This window comes from Malurus melanocephalus, unplaced genomic scaffold (genome assembly GCF_030028575.1).
Source record: "Malurus melanocephalus ecotype Western Australia unplaced genomic scaffold, MMel_1.1 scaffold_58, whole genome shotgun sequence".
Taxonomy (NCBI): domain Eukaryota; kingdom Metazoa; phylum Chordata; class Aves; order Passeriformes; family Maluridae; genus Malurus; species Malurus melanocephalus.
In genome coordinates, this window is record NW_026623290.1 from 111,074 (window position 1) to 136,839 (window position 25,766).

The 25,766-nt window shown below is 40.9% G+C and overlaps 1 protein-coding gene across 7 annotated transcripts in view; it reads right to left on the minus strand.

Moving 5' to 3' along the window:
- CHD2 (chromodomain helicase DNA binding protein 2) overlaps window positions 1-25,766 on the minus strand; it is an 83,112-nt gene that overhangs the window by 40,932 nt on the left and 16,414 nt on the right. For 4 of the 7 annotated variants that reach the window (XM_057365802.1, XM_057365806.1, XM_057365800.1 and 1 more), the window contains exons 2-6: window positions 24,850-24,922; window positions 24,120-24,203; window positions 20,020-20,080; window positions 11,581-14,726; window positions 11,112-11,245 (exon numbers count right to left, since the gene is read on the minus strand). In XM_057365802.1, the coding sequence (XP_057221785.1) occupies window positions 11,112-11,173 (62 nt within the window). In that variant the 5' untranslated portion in view covers window positions 11,174-11,245; window positions 11,581-14,726; window positions 20,020-20,080; window positions 24,120-24,203; window positions 24,850-24,922. Of the gene's footprint in view, window positions 1-11,111; window positions 11,246-11,576; window positions 14,753-20,019; window positions 20,081-24,119; window positions 24,204-24,849; window positions 24,923-25,766 lie in introns of all 7 variants that reach the window. The other 3 variants (XM_057365803.1, XM_057365804.1, XM_057365805.1) reach the window with 3 other exon arrangements.

A 25,766-nucleotide genomic window follows, 5' to 3' on the forward strand; every position in this document is an offset into this window, starting at 1 on the left:
AACCTGTGGTGGTGCCACTCCAGCAGTTTTGGGGACAGATGGTGTCCACGGGCAGGTCTCAGCAGGACACCATCCCGCTGGGCCTCCCCAAAGGAAYGGGATCTGGAGGCATCCAAAGCTCTGCTGTCACGACAGAAAKTGGGAACAGCAGGCTCTGCTTGAGRCRTGTTGGTGTCCCGTGTCCCACAGGGATGCACAGAAGATGAAGACAGCTTTTCCTTCAATCAAATTTCTTAGCAATAGCTGGAAGGAATTGTAACAGCCCAAGCAAGACTGAGGCCAGACAGCTCTGACAGTTTTTGTTTAGAGGCAGAGCAGTAATTAGTGTCCTCCTCCTGCTTTGCAGCTCTTTGTTCCTCAAAGCCCTAAGCTTTATTTCAAGGACACAGGCTCTCTGTACATCAATGTGCTTCATCCACACATTATCTGAACACTGTAATTCTTTTTTTCAGGCTGCAAACTGTGTCATCTRACAAGAGGGTGACTTCTCTGGCGACATACACATCTGCACATGCGGGTATTTACCTGCACACCTGCTTGCCCTACTAAGGAAAGAAACACAGATGAGAAGTGGTTATGTCCTTCTGAAGGCTGTTGCAAATATTTTTTTTTTTTTTAATGAGCAACCTGTTTTCAAGGCAAAATAAGGGTTTGTCTTCATTTCTATGTTGAACTAATTTTAAAAAGAAAACAACTGAAAGGTTTGTTTCATAAAGTAATCCTTTCTAACTGTCACTGGGATAATCAGGAAGCACTTCTACCTGCCAATGGAATATAATGTATTAGCAATATTAGATGTCAAGTCAGGTCTGTACATACCTGGAGATTTAAGTCCTCTTTTCAGACGTTATTTTTGGAATTTGTCCTGGTTTAATGCCCCTAAGTTAGCATCTAAACAAGACCTACTTTCAATTAAACTGTAAGTGAGGGTAAGCTATAATTGTCACAAAAATCACAATTCAACCAGACCACCCTCCTCCAAAAGCACCCATGAACATCAAAGAAAGCAACAGATGGACCATTGGTAACTTCCTTGAAATGAGAAACTCCTAAAAAAAGTTGAGATCTGCAAAGACTCAGCCAAATGCATTCCTCTGGTTTCTAAGAAATACTTCAGGCTATAAATCTGTTTTCATTAAGATCCTGCTCCTGACTTCAGGGGCAGCAAAACTAAATCATTCCTTACCAAAAAGGACATGTTTCTTCCAAGAAATAAGCAACTGAACGGCAGTGATAAGACCCTTTACARTCAGGCATCTGAGTTTAAAAGGCAATTAATACGTGCCTTGAAGCCTCCAGACTTAATATTTCACATATGACTTCATTCTATAGGGGATCATCTTTGCAGCCAGTAACTCATTTTATAAGCTCTAAGAACAAACAGTAGATGTGTTTCCAGAAGGTGTGAGACAGCTGAAAAAATGACCCCAATACACATTTGTGAAACCAAGAACTGACTGGGGAATGGTTCTAACTGGGACCATTTTCCCCCAGTGTTTAAAATGTGGCTTTTGAGGGACAGAACTTGAATTCAGACAGGGGAATAAAGGGGGATTAATAACTCAAGACCCTCCCACAAGCAATGCTCCTCCCAGCTTTAAGAACTGTTGTGACTGTTTCAAATCTAAACAAGTTTGAATCCAAACAGCAACATTCCATTGGGCTTCGCAAGCTCTGCAGGGATTCGGCACCAGTGAAACCACCCCGTGAGGGCTGGAGAAAGTCCCTGGCAGACTATCCCATGGCTGGATRACATCAGGGGCTGGATAACATCAGGAACTGTTATTACATTGAACTCTTGTGCATTGTTCACCACAGCATCACGTGTGCTGTGGATAACTGACACCCAGGTGCACATCCACGGCTCACTGACACCGAAATGCCACAGGCAGGAGAATGGGACACAGCTCCTCCTTGCTCCCATCCCTACTCAGCCTGCAGCACTGGCTGGGCCCGCCAGGCTTCCTGATAACACATCTGGATAGCCCAGACAAACAGCAGGTTTCCACCAGCTAGAACCCAATCCAGACCAAGCCTATACAGTAAACAGGAACAGTGGAAATAAACTGCGCTTGGCAGTGCAGGCAAGTCAACGAGTGGAAAAGTAATAATCAGACTCAATGATCTCAGGGGTCTTTTCCAGCCTAACAGATCCTGAGAAAGGGGTGAGCAGCCCAGGGTCCAGGGCAGCCACTGGGTCAGTCCAACCCCACACCCTGTGCCCCACAGCCCCACTGGCCACGGCAGCACCACAGCAGGGTCCAGACCAGGGGTTTCTGGAAATCAACTCTACCTGAGAGAACTCCTGGGCCCCCACAGTTCTTCATCTCAGACCGCCAGCTGGTCCCATCCACCAGCAGAACAAGCCTGAGATTTACTCCAAAGCACGGAGCAGCAAAGCCAGTGCAGGCCACCAGCTTAAAACTATTTAAACAGGTCTGTCTTCCCAAAGTGCCCTGCACAAACTGTGCGACACACAGGAACGGTGACAAACCACAGAAGGGGCAATCACCAACTGTGGGGACTGTAATGCTGTTAAACATTTCATTTGAATACCTGATCTGTAAATATGATGTTCCTTATTACGGAGAAACTATTTACAAAAGCATATAGTGATAGGACATGGGGGAATGGCTTGAAACTGAAAGAAAACAATTTAGATAYGAGGAAAGAAATTCCTTACTGTAATGTGCTGAGGCATTGGCACAGGTTGCCCAGAGAGGGCACAGGTCGCCCCATTCCTCCCTGGAAGTGTTTAAGGCCAGGTTGAATAGGGCTCTGGGCAACCTGGTCTAGTTGATGGTGTTCCTGCCTACAGCAGGGGGATTCMRATGAGRTAATCTTTGAGGTCACTTCCAACCCAAACCATTCTRTGTTTCYGTATAAACATATATGAAATGTCTACATATATTGCAAATACAAACAAGTATCGTCAATGTTTATGTGTGCATTCAAGTCACAGGGTAGCTGTAAAAAGGCACTGAAACCATGTTAAATTTAACCTTTAGGCTAAACAAGCCAGGGAGAGGAATATAAGATGGATTCTGGCTATAGATCATTGGATGAGGAGGAGATAATGCAGTACCACAGCACTGCATGGGATCTTGTCCCTTGTTTTGCAGGGTGAAAATTAGCAAATACCACAGAAACATAGATAAGGCCATACAGACACAGCACATGGAAGTGAAGGRCAGATTGTGACACTGAAGAGAAATAAATTCATTTCAAACTTTTTGAGTTCCCTTGATTTTATTCTGGAAGTCTACTAARAAGTGATTGGTGCCTGCCTGTCTCCCAAGGCAAAGATTTCCTCAGTGAGAAGCCTTGAGAAGGGTCACTCGGTGAAAGAGCTTTTTCCAGTTTATTTCCTGTAGGGAAAAGTAGAAATGGGGGGAAGAGAAGGAAGAAAAATACTCCCAGCTCCTCTGTTCTCCATAGCCATGCATGGTACTTTTAAACACTGATCTGTCTCTGAGCAGGAACTTAAACTAGAATATCCTAAACACAACCAGGCTCCTCATACTATTCAGGAGAGAGTCTCACACAAATCTGAATACTCAAAATATGGTTAGTCCAACTCTGGACCAGCTTTCAAGAAGCACAACAAACCCCCATGGTGACAGGGTTGCTTCTTCCAGGTTGCCAACATACCCTTCAAAAAAAACAGAAAAGTATTTCCCCAACCTCACTTTGTGACCAGCAACTTTTTTTTTCCCCCTTAAACAGGCAAGTGAGAAGTTCCCATTGAGAATCCACACTTGTCCCACCTGTGCCTGCAAACTTGGCCYGCAGGGTTGGGTGTTCATTACATTTACACATCACCAGGCACAACTGGGCCATGGTGCTGCTCTACCAGCTGAGGGATTATGCACCCAGCAGGTATCTCTCCAAAATATCCATCTCAACTAGGCTGTGAGGCTCCCCAGCCTATTCTGGCCACTGCTACTCACCCCACCACAGGACTCCCAAATGCCAAAGGCAGAGCTAAATATATCCTTCGCTGTTCTACTGCATCTATCCTGAATGATAAAGACTTTCCAAAAGCGGGTGGGTTTTTTTTTCCTCCACTACAAAGACACTATGTTGTGCTTGCATAAGCAAGCAAAAGGAGCAATTCATTCATGATAGGGAGAGCTGGCTCTCTCACTCTCTGATCTTTAAGCCAGAGGCTAAAAATGCTTGAGATGTTTAGTGGGAAAAGAGGTAAAAAAAGGAAAAAAAAATGTCAGAGGGACAAAARGAGTCAAAACCTGTCTGCTTGATTAAAGAGCACCATTGATAATCTCCAAGGCAGCATCCTTCCCTTTCCCTGCACTGAAARGGGAGAACAATTGCAGTTCTCAGGCTTTGAAAGGGCCCGTCTCTCCCTCCCCGGGAGGCAGCAAAGCGTTTCCGGGCTGCACATCCCACATCAGGGGGAGGACCCCGCTGGCTCCTGGCAGCTCCAGCACCTCCTCATGCCCAGGCAATGAGAGGAGCGGAGCCCAGGGGTGCACACCTTCCTCAGGTGAAACAGCAGGCATGGCTGTCCCTGTGCCTCCGCCGTTCCAGCCACCGCTGTGGTGTCCCGCTGGGGACAGCCAGGCTGAAGCGCAGGGACAGCACAAAGGGGACTCTATACACGAGTGCATCCCACTGGCAAAGGGATGCATGAAGGGGACTGGAGCGTGCATGCACAATTAGTATAGAAAAGGTGGATGCTTTCTCTCCCTTTACATTTACAAGGTTCCTTGAAAACCTCTCAGATTAAGGACACGTGGTGTATATGGAAATTTAGGACCTAAACCCTAACAGCAACATGATGGTGCAGAAACTCCTTTTCTGGTTCCAGGTGAGCTGCAGTTCAGAAAAAGGGAGCCTAATCTGGTCTGAGCGGGGGGTTATTCCAAGTGAGTTTTAAAAGCTGTTTTTAACCAAGAGATTTAAGGCTCATCAGTAAGCCTGAATTTTACAGACAGCACATGGCATTCAAAGCTCAACTGGTGATACTGCAGTGAAGCACTGAGATTYCTCCCCAAGAGAGATGCAAACGACTCCTATAATTAACATGTTAGCGATTCTATTAAGTCACCTATACCTAACAATAACACTTGCAAGAAACATAAATAGTTACAACACAGCTTTTCCTAAGGAGTCGGCTGTTCTGGAGTCAGTGGATTCTTGACATTGCAACACCCTTGTTCATAGCTGGGGTAAAGGTTGGTGAGCAATGAAGTGCTCAGCATCCCACCCCATCCCGTCTGTGGAGCTTGGCAGACACACTGCACTGAACCCTGCCAAGACCAAACGCCATGCCAGCACTTCCAGCACAATACCAGAAAGGAATCTGAGATCACTGTTACAAACTTTTTAATATTTAACCCTTCTTAATCAAGGCCAGAAAAGCACATGTAATACAGTGTAGGTTATCTCAGCCCACAGATAAATACAAAGATTGAAAATTGTAATTCAGCAGCAGTGCTGCACAAGCCATTAAGTAAAATGAGCTGCTGCACATTTGGAAAGACTTAGGAACATTTGGCTCATAGTATCCAAAAGACACTCCCTGCTCTAAGAAAAAGAGGCATTAACAGTGTGACAGACTTACAAAAGCTTCACTGCAAGTCACTGAGGGTAAACTTTTCCTCAGGGCTTTTTTGCTTTCATTTCAAGGCTCCTTTACAGGATGTGAAGATGGGCTTTATACACACACCAGCACCTACTRAAAGAGCATCTTCACATGGAATTTCAGCACGTCTTTTAAAAAAAGCACACCAGAAAGATTGATGTAAGACACCATGTCAGTAGAACATCACATCCTTTGCTAGAAGGCTGCTTCTATCTAATTATGGTAATCCAGGCCATCCCCTCCCCCAGTGCTGTGCTGTTTGTACTTATTTTCCTTGAAGGAAAGGAGAGATAAAACAGAACAGAAGCTTTCTGCAGCCATTATCAGCTCCTTCCTGCACTGGATTTCAGCTAGGGGCAAGAAGAGATTTAGAAGCCTTTTCCATCTCCAGAATTTAGCAGCCTAATTTAACACTGCAATTCCTGCTGGGGCTGTTGTGTGCAACATGAAACAAGATACAGTGGATACACACACCTCTAGGTTATGTATCGGGAGATGCAATTTCAGCATAAGCTACCAAACCCACCCAAAGTAGGTTTACTTTGGCTTTCTCGAGTTCAAAAGCAGCCAGTCCATGGAATCAGAAGCTTCAGTTCAGTCTTTACACTCCTGCTCACAGTCCCAGGTACTTCACCTCATGGCCAGTCTGCATCTGCCACTGGTACCCTCACCTGCTCCTYAAAACCAGCACTGATGAACCTGAATTGAGAGACGTGCCAATATAAAAATTCCTCASACAAGTCTGGCAGCTCAGTAACCTGCCAATGATATGGGCAACTTTCCGAGGGGTGAAACATGAAAACGAAGACAGGAACTGGTATATCCCTACACCGAGTTGGAGAGATTACAATGAAATTGCTGGCCCTCCTTCTGAGCCCTGTCAAAGCTACCAGGGGAAGGATTTGAAGGCAGAAGTGTGGTTATGGCAGCCCCAGCACTGCTCCCAAGGCACAGCCGGGATCTGAGTTCTTGGAAATGCCACCATCGAGCCGCAGCTCAGCTCCAGCGCTGGAGGAAGTGGGGGAAGGTGCAGATAAGGGCAACTGTTGCCCTCACAGTGCAGCAGGTGAAACATCAACCCGACAGAAAGGGGAACAGGCTCTAATCCTGACCTGAGCCAYGTCAGCTTGCCTTGGCTGAAGGCACTCCTGGAGTTGGGAACACGCCTGCACACATGTGCACTCAGCCATGGCAACGCCCCTGCCCCAGCACAGGCCGTGCTACACAAACAGCGTTACAGAATTMCCCACGTGAGCTCTTTATTCCCTTTTCTAAATTTTATTCAGTAAAAGTAATGCATTTTAAAGGATGTATAAAATTTTATTAATTAACTTAAGATGTTTAACTAAAAAAAGAACAATCCAGAAGACAATGAATTCCAGCTAAATGAAGCTTCTTGCAGTTGGTGAGCCCTTTTTATAGCACTGTATATACTGTATCCATCTCTGGCAGCAATCACAAAACAGGGAACAGAGGAGTTGAAAGCCTCAGGATTGTGCATGCGTAATTAGATGAGACACTTCCTTCACGAGGGTAATGTGAAACAGAAGTAACAAAGCAAAACAAGAACCATCTCCTTTGTGCTGCACACACATTGCATCACGATTCATATGAATTCCTTGCACATTATTCCTTTTGTATCCTGCACTGATCAAGCGTTTTTCCTTTTCAAAAAAAAGGCTCTGGACAGTTTCACAAAGGGTTAAAGCTTAAAAAGAGAGATGGCGGGGGGGGGGGGAATCCTTTTTGAAGAATGCAGCGGTACAAATGAAACTGAAAGCCTCGGCACATGCACATGGCCACAACAGCTAAGAAATAACCCGTCAGCTGGATAAAAACTCAAAATATTCTGAGGATTTAAACCAACATGTTCATGCACACTGAAAGCAAACAGTGAGTTCTGGTGATTTARGGATATTGAAAGCTGTAACTCTTTTTTTTTTTAAAAGGACAAATGTTCCAGGAATAATACGGCATTCCACAATTCCTTTTGAAGTTAAAAAATAARGGGGGAGGGGGRARRAAAARRAAAAAACCCGCAGCAAAAATAGCCCTTGTTCTTTTCAAGTCACTTCTCAAAATAGCTTTCACTATTAAAATAAAAAGCCCTTAAACTGAAAGCAGCCTGAGCCCACGCCCGGCAGCTGAGCGGAAGCGGGGGGAGGCGGCAGCGGCAGCAGCAGCAGCGGCAGCAGCAGCGCCCGCTCCCGGCGCGCCGCTCCCGGGGGCCCGCGCGGCGCTCGCAGCCAATGGCGGCACGGCCGGCGCAGGGCGGCCTTTGAACCCCGCAGCCGCTTCCCGCGGCGCCCGAGCAGTGCGGCACAAAGAACAGCCATTTTGTGACAGCGCCGGCCGCCGCAGCCCTCCCGAGCCGCCCGCGCCTGCCCCACCGCTGCCCCGACAAGCACGGGCTGCCCTCCGCTCGCAGCGCCACGCACGGAGGGCAGTTTGTGCCTAACGCGATCGTTCCCCTCCTCTCCTCCCCTCCGCCAAGCGCTGGTTCGTGTGTGCCGACATCTCCATAAAATGGCTGCCACGTCAGGCGAGGGTGTTGTGCTGTGCAGAGCCCTGCGCTGGGAGGTGGCTGCTGAGCAAAAMCACGCCATTTCAGACCTCGGAGCTCCAGCTCTGCACAGTAAACGGCCTGGGAGCCAACCCACCGCGACCTTTTTTTCCCCAAAAAAAAAGATGTTTCAATGCAGAAAAGCCCAAAGCTGGATAAAGACACAAGGGCTTGTCCAGCCCTGCAGAGTCTGCAGCTCAAACCGTTCCCATGTCMGGTATTTCAGTGGTGGGAGAGCAGCTGCAACAGATACAGGCCAAAGGAAAGAAAAACAAGGTATCCCACAGGCCTGTTACTTGCTATCCCTGCACAACTCAGTGCAGGCTTCAGGGGGGCCCCAGCCTGCCCCGGGCCTTTGCACTTCCCATCAGGGCCGTACCTTCACACYACCTGACTTTCAGACACGCAGCACAGAAGACGCTAGAAAATACACCACATTGCCTTCAATTATTCATGCAAGTCCCAAACACACAGGTGGGGGTCAGCTGGAGCTGCAGCAGACCCAGAGCAACTTTCACCCCAGCTAGGGAAAGCTGCATGAAATCACTGAGCTCCAGGTTCAATTTACTGTGTCAAAGCACAAAGGACAGGTGTTGCTGGGTACCTGGAAAGGCAGCAGTACCATCTTCAGCTTACAAACAGTAAAGAGTTAACACCATCTCTCCCTCCCCAAGAATAATCATCTGCTTTGGGGCAATTCCCAAGCATTTTTACTTATTCAGCACAGGCCTCTGTTATTTCCTTAGTGCTGGAGAGGTGGGAGTCAGTCCCTCAGTTGGACACTACAATGGTGTGCAAGAAYTGTATTTTCTTCCACTCTGAAACCCTTCTCCAGCCCAGGTGAATGGCACTGGCCATGTCCACCTCCTCCACCACCCAGGGCTCCCACCAGGACTGTGGAATGTCCATGTTCAAGTACTTTTCACGGATGCCAAGCTGGTCTCAGCAGCACGTGAAATGCAAACACTGGTGCATTTCTGGGTTACAGTACATCAAAGTCGTGGCTTTACTTCCTAGAAATCATTTCCCCTGCTTCAGGTCAACCTCAGGAAGTAAAGCCCATTTATGACATTGAGCTGACTCACAGCTCACAAATAAGCTCAACAGGGTTCACTTGCAAATATCCTGTGCTCGATTGTTCCCACACCTCAGGTGTGTTGGTGTCACACACAGCAGGTTTATTCTGAGAAAAAAAAAAGATGTGAAGGGGGAGAAGGGTAACCTCACACAACAGGTGTTAAATGTAAATGGATCAATTATGATAAATAAGCTTTCAATGAAAACCCCAAAAGAACACGAGACACTATGCAAATCTCATACCCCTAAGGACAAAATCCCCTGTGGGACTCCTGCTACATGGCTCAAATTTTAGCTCCTGTTCCTTTCCAACACTGATAAAATACTTTCAATTTCCTCAAAAATTATGYCTATTGCTGTTATTGTTGATAATCTCCACTTCAAAAAGCATAAAAATTTATATAAACTGAATCATACATGTTTTTTATAAATATTGATTTTTTCCACAATATTTTGTGTGCGGCATTTACAGTAAAGAAAGCACAAATTGAAAATCTGATGTGTTTTTAAACTGCATTATTAGAAAAGCTCTGTRTAAGTGCTACATGCAAAGCTCCAACAATCCCTGAGGCTAATTYAGTTAGTAATAATTCCAAATTAAACAAACTTACCCAAACCCATTTTAGAATTTAAAATSTAACTGCAATTTTAACATACTGAGAACACCATCCAAGTTGATACTAGAAGGTTACAGTACTTTGATAATATATATATATTTCCACACTATTTCAAGTTCTTGTTCTTAAAGGTTAAACACTGGACATCAAGAATACAATTCAAACACCTGAACATCACATAGMGCACATGTGATACAACAGACACTTCAGAGTTCTTTTTTATTAATGTTGGTTAAAAATGCAACACCASAGAAAAAGAAACAGGCCAAGATTCAATTAAAATTAACAAAATGCAAAACTCAGTAATATTTACAAACTAGAAAACAAAAATGCACATAGTTTAATTTCCAATTTTTGGAAGAGCTGACCCTTTAAATACAAAAYGAGTGATTTGGTAATTGTACTTCTGTATTCCCAGCAAACAAACATTATCAGTATTTCGTACTTTTCTCACATCAAGGTTAAGTTTATAAAAATCTGTAAAGAATCTCATTACTTGTGAAAAGTAAATAAAAATAATCCGAGCAAAAATACATTAAACAAAACAAGCAAAGCATTTGGTGCCTCTTGTTAACAGTCCCAGTGTATATTTTATAATACAAAATGCCATCACCACCAGGACAAAGTCTGGTTAAAATGTGTAAAAATATTCTAAAATACCTCAACAGAATCAAAGTTCTACAAGCTCAAATAAAATTTGAAGTAAGAGGTRTCTGACAGACAGGCACTTTCCATTTTATATTTTAAAATAAGCTTTTTTTCATTCATGTAACTTTTTCTTGTGCCTATTTACTATAATTTACTACTACACCAGGCTTCTCTATGGCCCTCAGTTAAAGTTTAGACTTCTGAGATTCTTCAAAGAAAAATTTGCCTTGTATGTAAAATGGTGCAATGCAGCAATGGCTAAACCGACAAGGTCATTTTTCACAGCACAAAAAACCTAAAAACTGAAATTCAAAAGCTGGAAAAACATCATACAGGGGCAAGGGCTGCCCTGAATAAAGGTACAGTACCTTTTGCCTAGGACATGGGCCCTTAAGTCACAACACAAGTTTCAGAAATTGCTACCAAAAAAAATTAGGGTGTGGCATGCTAACAATCTCAAGGTCATTCCTTAAAAAGGAAGCAAAATCAGTAAAATGTTTTCTATTAAGCACTGACAGTAACCCAAGGCTGTCAAAGTAAACAGGGTATTCACAGGTTTTACAAAAAAAAAAAAAAAAAGAAAGTTGATAGGTCATACCTCGATGCATTGCTGTGGACTGAACCCTCCTCTCCTTGGCTTTTGTCCTTATTTCTCATCATCTTTTTATTCTTAAATATTAAAAGGGGGTCAGGGGTGTCTGTTTGCTTTGAAGTCCTGTGCCCAGGTATTTACTGTCAAAAGTTGAAAGAAAGGTAAGGTCCCAGTTCGTTTCACTGGCTTTCATTATCAGGAACAAAGTCCTGACGCTGCAATGATATTGTTATAACAATACACAACACTGATCAACACGGCAAACCGGAGATTTAAAACAAATAATCATTTTTACAAGAAAAATCAGAGAATAAACACAGGAGAGGAGCATCCTGCAAACTTTCCCAAAGTAACACTGGATGCAAATAATCTCTGTATCTTATTGCGTCATTCCAATACAGCACAAATCGGTCGAAAATCAAAGTACTCAAAACGGCAGAAATCTAAAAATTATTATTATTAATTGCTCACCTACCTGATCCATGCACCGCCGCCAGGACCAAGTCGATATTAGTTTCGGGTAGTGGAAAAACATTAGATCCAAAATATTTAGAATTATACCGATAAAATACAAATTTCAGAAAATGAAAAAAAAATATATATTCTAATCCCAAAAATATGCTGCCGATAAAGCAAAAGAAGCGGTAATTAGTACAAAAATGTCCGGGGGAAAAAGCTCATTAGGAGAGCGCACAAAAATGGAGGTACGCCATGGCTTCTAAGCTGGAAAAACAACGACCTGGGCTCTCTCCACGGCTTCTTCTTTCCAGCAAGGCACGAAAAAGGAGCCCTCAAAAGCTGCTTTTCTGCCCGAAAAAGGTCCGCTCGGCCCCCGATTAGTGCCTAGGAGAGGCAAGGGGCTGTGGGGGCCCCCTGAGGCTGCCCGAAAGTTAGGGAAAGTTGCGTAAAGTGGTGGGGAAGGCACGGAGCTGAGCGCGCTCTCTCTAAGGCACAGCCGCCATCTAGAGCTCCTTCCCAGCTCTGAGCTCTGCCTTTGATTGACACTCTCTACATTTACCCCACAACTCAGGTGATGTACCATAGACCCACCCCTTCATTTCTACCAAAAAAAGAGAGAGCCTCCACCTAAAGGGTGCCTGCTACCCCACAGCCCTGGCTCCTTCCAACTACCCCAGCTCAAGGGGCACCTTAACCCCATGTGGCTCAGACACCCTTTGGAAGCCAGAAAGAAATGGAATTTGTGCCTTTTGTTTTAAAGATTTGCTAAATATTTCAGTGCCTAGGCTAAAATTACTTCCTCCCTGGACAGGAAGTGGTGCTGTTACAAGCCATTTTGAAGGCATGGAAGTGGGGCTCCCAGCCATGCAGGCAGSCACAGCCCACCCTGGGGGGTCACCCCACCCAAGGGGCAGCTTCCCCCCAGTTTGGTGGCAGAATCCCCAGACAACAGCTCTCCCCTTTGCTCCTCAGTGCTGGCACTGGCAGGCGGGGACAGGAGCATCACCCGCTCCCAAAACAACCCCAGAGAGCAGAGATTGCCCTCCAGCTCCACAGCGCCTCCCTGCTGGTTTTCCCCAACAACTCAAATCCAAMAGCTGCACCATTTCCATCAGCTATGCCAAGGCACTACGGTAAAGTCCATCCAACACCATCCAAGTGCTTATTTCTAATGCACTTTCTTAACCCATTAATGGTCATTAACAGATTTTAACACAGTAAATTAATTTTAAAGCCGCACAATAGCCAAACTGCAGAACTGCAAATCAATCAATGAACATCTCCAACACAACACCCTGGAATTGTCAGGATGTATCACCAAGGGAATGGAGGCGATCCAAGCATCACCGATCACTTAATTCTGACTATGAGTTGTCCTCCATGAGCAAAACCAAATCCTTAAAGCACAAGGACATATTGCATATTCACGAGCATCACAAGAAGCCAGAGCCATCAGCCACTTGGGGACCACTGGGGGACAAAGGGGTAATGGGCTCATCTGGGGTTTTATGGGAACATCCACAGTACAGCATCCCAACAGTCCAAAACCATTGGCTTCAACCAGTARAACCAACATGGTCCCCATTAATTCCTCCACAGACCTGCCATTCATCTCCTACAACCACCTATCCTCTTTCCACAAGGGGTTTCATAAGGAACTCTCCAATGTCACAAGCCATTTAAGAAAATTCTGCTTTACCATTTATTTACATAAYACTCCTTAAATCTCAACTGCAAGAATGAAAAAAACCACAATGCAAGACCATTCCAAGCATTTCTGGGTAACACTAAGGAAATCCACTCATTTGAATGAGAAGCCCCTCAGGTTGGTCTCAGTATCCAACTCCACCATAAAAACACATGGCAAAACCAAACTGGAGCAAGCATGTACCATCAAAATGGCTGGATGGAACAGGTATGAGCAACTCATCATGGCAAAAATGGGTATTTCCAAAATAGTCTGAGCAAGACAAATGGTTAAACAGAGACAATGAATGGGATTTTGTTTGGGCTTTCAAAGATAATATCAAGGTTATCTCAGCACCAGGTTTATCATCTTGGCCCTCCAGCACAAAACAAAGACAACTCTGGAGAAGAAATAYATAAATTATTATATCCACTAAAAACCTGCAAGGAAATAATGACTTTGAACATTAGAGCCATATTAAAATTCATTTGCAAAGGTTAAAATTTCATTGTAGCAACATCAAAAATAACTCCATTTTTTCTCACCAAACACATGGTACAGCATGGCAACACTAAGGCTACATGCAAGAGCAGTGAAGCAGGTTGGACACTTGCACAGAACAATTTTAAGACCAAAGAGASTATTCAGGAAGTCTGTAGTCCAGGAAATCTGTTAAAAAGTTTCTGTACCCACACACAACCAAAGAACATACCTAAAAAAGTTACACAAAACATTCAAGTACTTCTTTATTGTCGTATTTTCTCAGCCTTCAATTGGTATCAATTCCATCTTAAAATAACTTCACAAAGTTCAGCAGCAGTGCCCTGACAACAGGCCAAATACTCAGAACCCCTCACATTAAGCACCTGAATGAACAAGCCAGCGAATAAAAATTCATTGGAAGTCATGGCAAAGTGAACRTAATTTGCAAATGAAAACCACATTTGAAATCAAGTACAGCACAAAATTTTACCTTGCCTTCAGTTCTTAGCTAAAGTATTTCTCAGTTTAACARCAACCAAAAATGTAACCCACTTCAGCACCAACACAATAAAAAAATATTCAGCCAGAAAGGACAAACACGAAGTGTGAAATAAATCAAAACCTTTTATTTAAAGTCACTTTAAAAATTACATTTTCTCRAAAGAGGTAGCAACAGATCTTTTAGCAAATTAATTTGCCTGTTATGCATACACAACCCRAAAGGAAAATGTTGCCACCCACTCCTCAAACAGATCCATCATTGGAYAGTCACTCATTAATTCAAATGCAAAGTCCATTTTGATAGGATGATCACAACCCAGATCTTCTCTGGTTTAAGAACATGAGAGTCCACGTTTTAACATCCTTTTCTTGGACAGACATCCCAGCACTCATGCATTAGTCCATTTCCTCAACCTCTCAATCCCCAGTGGAACTGCCATCTTGGTGTCTCATTCGTAGACTCCTTTTGACACTCTTCATCTGAATGGATTCTTTATGAAAAATTAGAAGAAAAATGCTGTTGGAATACACATCATAGCTTTAAACTAAGACATTCAACTACTGTACCTTGAAGATAATTTAAACATGTAACTGATGCTTCATTCCATGTTACACCCAGCATAGTATCTATTGTTATCAGAAGCAATGTCAAATAATCAATTCGAGAATAAAAAAATATGAAGTTTAACCAAAATTATAAAAAGGGGAGAAATTATTGTAAGTCCAAGAACCCTTTCAGGATCCATGAAGTCCATTTGAAATTTCTTCCCAGTGTTAAACCACTAGTGAAATTTGTAGTGGGAATCTGAGAAATTTGCTCTTGCAACCATTTTCATTGCGCTGGCCCATCTCCTGAAGCTGACATTGCTTAGTAGAACACCAAGGTTCTTATAATAAGCCMAAATTTTAAAGTACTATTCACGCTCCTTTCTTCCAAGACACAGATCTATCAAAACCAATGAAAACTGGTTTTTTACAGACAGATGGTGACTGGAGACAAGACACTCCACCATCTTAACCCAGTTTTCCAGCTCATGAAAGATGTACAGTGCAACAGCAAACAAACTTACAAGCAAATGGAATGACTGGTTTAGTTACTGGTGGGAAAGGACACATCAGAAAGCAAATGAAAATGGTCACAAGTCATGCTGGCTGCCTTTAGCAAGACTCCTGATCCATATTCCAACTGTCCTCATCATACAACAGCAACCAAGYCCACAGGTGAATGACAAACCAAACTGAGCAAACAACATCCACATGGATAAATACAAACCCAATGTTCCCATCTTCCTATCTTCTTCCAAGAAATGTAAGTTCAATTCACTTCAAAAAAAAAACCCTACTCTTCCTCATTTGCAAAATTGAAGTACAGAAGGTACTTCAATTGTTAAGAATTTAAGTGTTAAGAATATAACTTTGAAACCAATGCTGACTCTACGGCAGACATGCAAAAAGGGTTTTAGGATGTCTTCATGATTTTAAGTACCTGCACTCCAACATCAATTTATTCTTYTGACTGTGTATAAATTTAACCTCATTTTAGTCTGAAAGCTAAGTTTACCACCATTCTGCTCCCTGATAATCCTGGGCAGATTCTGACAAGGGATGCAGAAAYTACCCACAGCCCAACAAAAAACAGTGGGGCCATCTAGTGGTCTCTACCTCAGCATCCCTACCCCACTCTCATCCCAAAATAACCAGTTACACCAAAGCAAAGAGTGCTGGAAGCCATGCAACAAGCCCCAGTCCGACTTTCACAACTACCCATGCGTCCTGTTTTATGCTGTTCTATAGACTGCCTTGTTTTAAATAGAATGGRAAAGTGCAACACACAGAAGTGAAATGTGGGATCTGGTAATACTGCACTGTGAAAAATGTTTAACTGCAGGAGTATTTAACCCAGAGCATTCACGTTTTCAGAAACYGAACCTTCAAGTTTAAAGAAACGCTTTGTTTCAAACATTCAACTCAGCCTCAGTTAAGACGAGGTATTAAATATTTTGGAAGGTACTTCTCCCTCACAGTAAGCTGGTTTTGGGGTTGCTTTGGGTTTGGTTTGTTTTTTYTTYCCCAGTTCCCACTAACCTAATTTCAAATTTATTTATGCTTTTGAAAATGAATTAAAATTTTGAACATTTTTTTTCATTTTAACACCTTGACTAAGGTATCACAACATGAAAAAAAATAACCACCACAAAGTTGTCCACTCTTGTCACAATCAAAGACTCAGAAATACTAACATACCTACAGTGAAAACACCATAAGTAAGACAATTAAAATAATGTTTAGTTGTTTTTAGTAAGCCTAACATATGGAAATTCAATTACTGGCATAAATTTTCCCCACCTCTGAAAAAGGTAACTTAGTTATGTATTAGTCACCCTTTCCAGTTGGGTCAGCGCTCTGCCTTAAACACACAGAACCTGCCAAAAGCAATTTCAGGGCAAATTCCCTTTTTAGGTTCACCTACATTGGACTGGACCAAGAACTTTGCAAGTAACCCCATTATGTTCATCTTAAACTCGTCTCTAAACATTGTAAAATAATTAGCAGTAAACAGAACTGATAAGGTATTATAATTAAGAACACATTCTTSCTCTCCAAGTTATTCATACATCAAAAAGATGTTACAGGTATGGCCAAAACATTAATAGCAGTCTCTACACTCGTGAAATCTACCTTTGCTTTAAAAGATTTCACAGCATTTGTCTACTCAGGAATTAAGACACATTTTACTAAGAAATTTCAATAATGCTACAAAAATACACTCCTTGAAGAAGACATATACAGTGATCCTACATTCGAGATAGATACTGAAAAACCCATTTTTTTTCCTAGATGGCATGAGTCTTTCATTCCTTCTTGCAAAATCAATTAGACATCTGCCCATTTGTCAAGCTTCTGTTTTCTACAAGTTACTGGTTCAGTTCCCAAGCACTGTATTTTGGTCACGATAAATCAGGGACCTGGGTAATCACGTAATACTGACMAAGTTTGCTTCAAACCATTGGTACCATGTCGACACTCCATGCTATCCATTCTGAACCTGCCTAAAAGCTCAAGGCAACAAATATGAAACATCTGCATGTACAAAGTTTTTCTCTTCAGCTTTTTTGCAATTATTTGTTGCTCTATTAAGAGATCATAACAATAAAAGACATTCCTTATGGCTAATCCTATGGCTTCAGTCATTTCAGGTCCATTGYAACCCTGCATTCCTCCAGTGTGAGACTGAAGCCCAACATGTACAACACCCATGCATACAACATCAAGACATTTACAAACTTTTCCAGAATAAAATCTAAGGTCTGAATTTTTAACCAAGGTGACCTGCTTGGGAAAGGGAGTCCACTCCAACAGAGGGAGCTGAATGGACAGAATAAGTTTCTGAGCAAAACAAACCTCAAGTTCTACACTTCAAARTTCATTAAAGCAAGGTTTTATTCTCAAAGACTCATCCCTAGTAACTTTTACATTGGAGGAAAAAACAGAGGGGTCCTTTATCGACAGCTAAGTCCATTATGTGATGCTGTACGCTCTTCATCAGGAGCTAAATGCTCTGGACAGCCCTAAGTCTGCTTTTACCACCGTTACATGTTCCTTAAACAGAGCAGCAAAAGCACAACTCATGTAGGTTTGGGTATTTTTAGCTAAGGAAGGCTATTTGTCAGGCTTGTCAGATTTCAAGGTTAATTCCAGATAAGATGTGACTTTATTCACAAATGCACTGTTTTGTGGATATTATTTTTAAATAATAGAATTTCAYTGCATTAAGCAAACTATGCCAACTTTAATAAAACTCCTGGTGTTTTCAAGAATTTTCTCTCTTCTCYTACAATCAGTGCTTCAATTAAACACCATGTTAACCAGACAAGGCAATACAGGATCTTTCACGATCCACCCATTTGAATGCTTTCACAAATGCTTTTTGAAGCAACTTCTTTTGTAGACAACTGCTTCAGCTAAGTCACTTAAGGGTTTCACATTGACCCCTTCCTTTAGGTAAGGACTGTAAACCAGAAAAGGATGGAAGACTCAAGAAGCCAGATCTGACAATAGCTAATTTACAACCCAATGAGAAAAAAACGCACATAGATGTAGCAATCACATGAAGAGTAGTATTAAAATGAAAYGTGAGACACATGTTTAGAGATTCTAGCAGGTCACTGGGGCTAGGAAGGCATCAGTGGATAGCACAGGAAGAGTTTTGAGGAATAGCTGGAAAAGAAATATACCAAGAAATATGCTGTTCTAMACACATCTGCAGTGGGAAAAATAGMATAARACTTCTGAATGGTAAAACTTACAGACCACAGTAGTAGAAGAGGTTAAATGCTTATCAAAACTCATGTATACAATTAAAAACTTAGTTCCTCAAAGTCCATGAAGTCTTTTGCTACTTTTTCTAATTCCTTCGCTCCAGGACTGAAAACTCAAATGATAAAATTGGTCCAAAACTACATGGGAGCCAGAAGAAGCAAGAGGCCAAACTGACACGGCCTAACATTCTTATCCCCACATACTCCTTTTCCTTTTCAGAAGAGTTATACATTAGTCTCCATATCACAGAGTGGATGAGAAGCACAGGACTTTGGAGTACAAAACCAGCTTCTCTCTCAGCACCCGAGGCAATGCAGAAGGCAGTGGTTGCTGGAGAGCTCTGCTAGCAAATGCAGCCATGGGACAGCTAAAATTGTCTTCTACCCACTAAAATAAATAGATTTGCATCTTGGAACAACATTTTCCCAAGCTATCTGAAGCCTAAGGAAGGCCTTGTTCAATCAGGTCAGACTGAAAGAAGGGGCTCCAAGAAACTGTCATTTAAAAGAAAAGCATATATTCCAAAGCACAGTGCTACAGGAATAGAGGTTCCCACCAAAAAAAAAAAGTTAATCCATGTACACAAAATGCAATGGATGCCCTAATTAAAGATGCAGAATCAAGGAGTCTGAATTTTAAGCAGACAGGAAGACAAAAGGACTTGTGTCTTTCCAYGGGCAACTCCCAGTAAAGTCACAAAATGTGCCCGAGACAACAAAAGGTCCAGCTCAAATTCCTTTTAGTTAAGGAAATGGGAAAAAATTCTGTCCTTATACTTATCCAGTACAGAACTGAATTAATTTATCTACTCAAGCCTGCCAATTTTGTGTTTTGACTACATGAGGAATGATTTCAAGTCTATCAGCTAGCAGCTCAATTTAAAAAAAAATACAGGAAATTGTACTGGCATTTATCATTTTGTGCAAAGCCAGAGCTTTACAAATGAAGAACAGAAACAGAACAATTGTAGAACAGGAAACAGTAACTGCTCAAAGGCTCTCACTGATCCTGATAGAAGCATAAGGACAGCACAAGATGCTTGTAAGGCAAGTTCTTCCAGCTATACTTTCCACACCATTTGTAATCCAAATTGTGTGTAGYACATCTCTAGAGACAGACATATGCATACCAAAAACCCTTCTGAACAAGCAAAACTATGATATGAAAGTTCTCAGTGAAATCTGGAGTCAAATCACAGARGCCTCCAGAATTCCAATCAGATCTGAAAGCTGTTCTGCAGCCAGACAGGGAGAGAGCACTGTTCAAGTACTGCTCACTTCCTAAGAGCCCAGCAGGAATGATCCTGGGGTCCTTTTCTGAAACACACATGCACACGTGGCCACACACTAACGRAATTCAGAATGCATTCAGCCAAAACCTTCAGCCACTTAAGCTTTATAGCCATGTGTGATGCTGGGTTTTTTTAAAGCTAAAATGTAAATGTTATTAGGAACAACAACTTACCAGAGCTTCAACCAAGAGCAGCTATTTTGCTTACAGTGAGCAAATCAATTCCTCAACATATCTGTAGGGAAAATGGGACATTAAAACACTTGAATTAAAATAAATTAAAAAAATGAAAGAGACCTAGACCTTAAGGCCTACAAGACCAATCACTAACTTTTATTACAAAAGCCCTAATACAAAAAAAAAACAAAAACAAAACCAAAAAAACCAAGAATTCCTAGATCACAGCATGTGCTACTATTTTTATTAAAAAAATGAAAGTACCACTAAGGAACTGCAAACAACCCAAGAAATTCAGACCCAGTCCTGCGCACAAATCCATTAAGAAACAACAACAAAAATATATCCTTTGAAATTTTTGAAAGATCTATTAGGCATCAAGTGGAAGTATGMTTAAGCAAACTGACTTGCCCTTCACAATAGAAAACAACACTTTTTATTAACTGGAGATATCCCCTGAATGCAGGGCAATTATATAACACATTTACAGGGAACAAATTATCTACTCTGTATCTCAAAGTTACTTATGTATGGGCAAGGTCCAACCGCGAAAATTTGACTTTGAAATGCCTATCGGGAATCTGTACCAATAATTTTTTAATCAGTTACCTTCAGCAAATGTAGCAAGATTAARGTAAAATCCAAAATTCTAAACAAGTCATGGACTCCCTTTTTACTGCRAATTTCAACTACGTGAAAGGAGCCATCCAAGTTCATCCTCCTGACAGGTACAAGCAAACCACTTCTCTTGCGATCTCAGAATTTACTCATATTGAAATATTGCCTCAAGTACATAAAAATYGATGAACCTATCCAGTGACAGCATACTGTGCAATCCTCTAAACTCTTCYATTTGACAGCTACTCAAATGTGTAGAAAGATTGGATTAACAGGATCGTAAATTCTTCATTGATGCAATTTACTTGAAACTATTGTTACAGAAAAAGCCTTTTAAAAAGGGAAATAATAAAAACATATAGCAGTAAACKGGCACAAGCATGTAGAGTATCCTAACAAACGTGAAATTCAGAGGTTTAAARTATATTGATACTTTAAAATGTATTTGAATGTGCAAAAGCAGCTGCTATTAAATGGAAGCACAGAACTTCCATGAAGTGCCCATCCATCATTTTAGAAGAAACAAAACATGGCTGCTGGACTCTGACCATCCATGAGGCATCCAGCAGTAACGCAAAGCATGAAAAATGAACCAAGTAAACAGAGTTACTTAGGCCCTTTGAATCATTACACTCAAAAAAAGGCCACTTAAAAATTACGATCTAATATATGAAGACAGGTGAAGTTAATGATTGGAAGATTCTCAATTTACAGCTCTCAGCCATCTTTAATAACTSACGGCACAGCTACACATCCATCACTGCTTTCCAACTGGTTCTTGTTTTTAGTTCTAGAACAAGAACACAGCTACAGTAGTTTGACAGAAACTTGAATGAGGTTATTTAATATGGCTGTCACCATAAAACAYCTTCCTCTAATGACAGTGCTACCARGATTCTAMCAGAGCTGTGTTCTTCTGRCCKCAGAACACTTGCGCATAACAAAATCTTACATTTGTCAGAGTGGTATCATGGAGTAGTTGCAACACTTCTCTTCTTGGAAGTGAGTTGATGAACCAAACAATAAGTTTTGTAAAAACAGCACCAGGATGTTGATAATGTATTACACTTCATCCACATGAGTTATTTTTTTCCACTATTGCAGAATCATACCACTATATTTTCAGTTTTTAATTTTAACATCCCAAACACATTCACTCCCAAACTACAGAATAAATCACCAAAACTACAAAGTTTACACCACAAGGCAGAAACCAGAGTTTGGAAATACAAGTCTTGGCTGAAAAAAATTAACCTTCCATGTTACCAACTGTATTTCCTGTTATCTAATCTCAAAATATTTTAATAAGACTACTTGCTTTAATTGTTGTAGCYCGGGTGATTAAAAAAATCCATGTTTATTTTTAAATAGGGAATTAAAAATAAACATTAATTTACTATTTTTAGATAGTCTGATAACTGTGGCTTATTTTTGTTTTAAAATTACAGACACTTGAGGTAGAGTAAAGCCTATGCCACATGATAGATGTCCTGCCTCATAGGTCCAAAGCTCCTTCACCCCAAGACTGGTACTAACCATCACACAGTGCATCTTCTTTTACAGCAAGAGCTGAGGTCAGACATCCAAAAGCTATCACCTTTTATCACATTTTCTCTTGTGTTTATTATTTAATTAACAAAGTATTTTGGCAAAGATGTGCATCACCACACCAATGTTGTTCTATGTCAATGCTAYAACAATCAATTCTATGCGAACGCCTAGTTAGAGCTTGTATGCCCAGAGGAACAGCTTCCTCTACTGAAAAGGTTAGGACTCAACCTGAGAGACTCTCCTGCTCTCCTCAATCCTTATGAGCACACTGTAGKGTAGCCATGAGCTTGGAACTTCCTCCAAAACCCAGTAGCATCTAACCCACTAAGATTTACTTAACCTAGAGGCGAAGCGCCCATTTGCTAGATGAAAACAAACTTGCTCTTGCCATAAAGGCAGCTCCAAGAGCTCACGAAAGGGACTGTGAAAACTGCTTTTATTGTAGTGTCTATTCAGCACAATCAGCATGAGGATAATACTGAAAAGATGCAAGACCGTTAAGATCAAAGTGCTCAATTTCATAGTTATAAAACACTAAGATCTGCTCTTGAGCACTGTTTTCTACTTTTTTTTTTAAGAGCAGGTCAGTTAGAAATTGCAGATTCAAACATTTCAGAATTTAGTATCAGGAATATAAGCTGAGTCTGACAGTTTCAGTTCCATCGTTATKATCAGACTTTTGTGTGATTCAGGCTGGTCTTGCCTTCATCATAATAGACTATGCAGTATCTGTGATTTTTGACCCTTAAAATTGAAAATTCACATAGGATTTTAGATATGCCCTGTCATCCTTGAGATAYGAGACATTTCTAACACAGACTTCTAGTTCTCACACTTCCCATCAGTTACACGACGAAGTTGCAGGAACATACTGACATATCACCTTTCTCATTAGCTGTGTTTGCKGCAGGACATCCATGATGGTGGCACATGTCCAATATCTATAAATATTATGTGAACTCTACCTTGCACATCAGCAGTGACTCACTGCAGATAAAGGTCTATTACAATCCAAAGAGACATTTTTGTAAAGCTTATAGAAAATTGTGTCTAATTTCTTTTACACGAGCAGGCTGAATGCTTCATCCAAGCCAGAAAGAACAGCTACACTCAGGTGAGGGTTCACAATTGTATTCTTTAGTTATTATGACGAATTACGTAATTTTAAAAAGCAAATCATCAAGAATATTTTTGAGAATTCTGATGCATGTGTCTTCATGAAGACGCCTTACGCTTTTAAGGTCCTGAGCATGCACTGAAGTACAYGAGCATGGGAAGCTGCGAAAAGGAACCAGTTAAGACAGGCAAACAATATCCCCAACTTTTAATTAGGGACTGGTGATAGCCTGACTCAAAGGCAGCATGTTACTCTGATCCTAAAAGTAGAATCTCAAGTGTAAAAACAAATAATAGCCATTAAAAGCTGCTTTATTTATACTGCAAGGAGGAGAASGAGATACCTCGTAACAACGGGGTGCCACTTCAAGCTTTTAGAGTAAAAACTACACCAAAGAGAATTTTAAAGTTTATTGGATAAACAAGTTCTTGAAAAGGTTATGTGTCCCTTGTTAATGAACCAATACCCTGAACTAAGGAAAAGCATTTCTGAAGTTTGATTAGACAATGTCCTTAGGAGATGGCAATCCTTTGGCTTTACCACGTGTCAGTGTGGTCATGGCAGATTGTTWAAAAGTTGTGAGTGACCACAGAAGTCTTCAAAGATGCAGGAGACAYTAACACTGCTGTAGTATGTACATATTAACAGTTTCCAAATACACTAAGCTCAAAAGAAAATAGATTCAACAAGGTAAAACACTGAAGCTTTAAAGTTTAATGTTTATTTTGAAAAAAAATTATTTCCAGGATAATTAAAAGAAAAAAAAAAAMCCCACAAAAAAAMCCAAAACCCACAACACAGTGTAACATACCTGGCAATGCACAGTACAGAATTTTGCCCAAGGTCGTTTGCTCAACCAGTCATCTCATTCGCTGGAAACACATCCAGTAAAAGCCTTTAAAGAAAAAAAAAAAACAACAAAACCAGGTTTGCTTGAAAACAAGGTAGACAGACCTCTGTAAGTCCTAACACTCGTAACCGACAAACTTTCTGAAAACACTACGAAGGTGTCTTTGAATAAATCAAAGTTTTCCCGACAGTACAAAACCAGTATTCTACCATTGTTAAGCATTAGCCTCCAGGTCTCCAAAAACAAGAAGCAGGCCCCAAAAATCACCTTCTCTACAAATCCCTATAATCTCAGGTTACTATTTTCTTTATAAATTCTATAACATCCTCACGTACTAATGCTACAAACTCATTAAGTACAAAACCTAAACGATTTTCAAAACTTAATGCAGGTTTTGACTAGGGAAACGGGACATACAAGTTCAGTTTATATGCAAATACTGTCCTTTCCCGCCAAATACAATACATATGTATCTGCATTCATGTACTATAAAAATTAAAAACCCACTTAAGTACCCTTAGTCAACCAAAATTTATACCYAAGCAGCACATAAACATGACGTAACATGTCCCCTCCATATAAAAGAGGGGTTTTTTTTCTTCCCATCTGCACAGTAGCAAAAAGGCAAATTTCAGTTTCAAAAAAATAAGAAGGAAATGAACAAATTAACACAAGGTATAACCACTCTTACCTARGAAAAATACAGCATGAACAAATCCTCTGGAAGCCAGTCAGGAAATAAGGTTTCCTTCATGAAATTSTACCTGAAAAAAAACAAAGTATGGAAATTTTTAGTATTTTGCTTTAGAAAAGCAGAACAAGTCCTATGCCTGAAATTATCGATCTTTAGGTAATTATTAAGTTGGGAAAAACTTATGATAGCAGTTACTGTATCTTTAGAACTGAACTCTAAAAATAAAATTACGGGTGGCTGTACATTCTTGGCTGAAGAAAAACCCACTGGAGATGAGTGACATACAACATGCATGATCTGTGTTTTTCACGAATAACTGCAGTCTGATCTTCTGTCTCGCATYACCTTAATTTTCRAAGACTTAAAGCTCAAAYGCCAATTTAAGACATTTTTTTAACTGAGTAATTTATCATACCATATCCCTCAGCCTTTTTACTTATTTTTCCATATTAAAGTCTTTAGAAGTAGGCTATGCAAAATTAAATAAAACCTCTAGTGATAGCAAAGTTATTTTAAAATGGCTTCTCTCATCAGCTTCTCTGAATTTTAAGTCCTAAGTTACTTCATTTCACAAAAAAACATCTTTTTTTGCCCTTCAGAATACAGTTTTAAAGCCTTCAGCTTCTTTAACCTTTAATCAGATCTCAAACTATGCTCTTTAACACAAGGAACACCACATTTGCACTACCTCTAGCCAACTTTTCTTGCCTTTTGTGAAAAGCCATAACATTTTTTTACAGCAGTTAYATTTATCACCACCACTACTTCATACTCTAGAAGTGTGGAATCATCCTGTAAATATACAGTTTTTTTAAAAAAAATAATATTAGATTAAACAGATATATTTGAGGTGTAGGGGTTTGATTTTATGTAAAAAATCTGCCACARAACTATTAAATAAAAGACATTGCAAA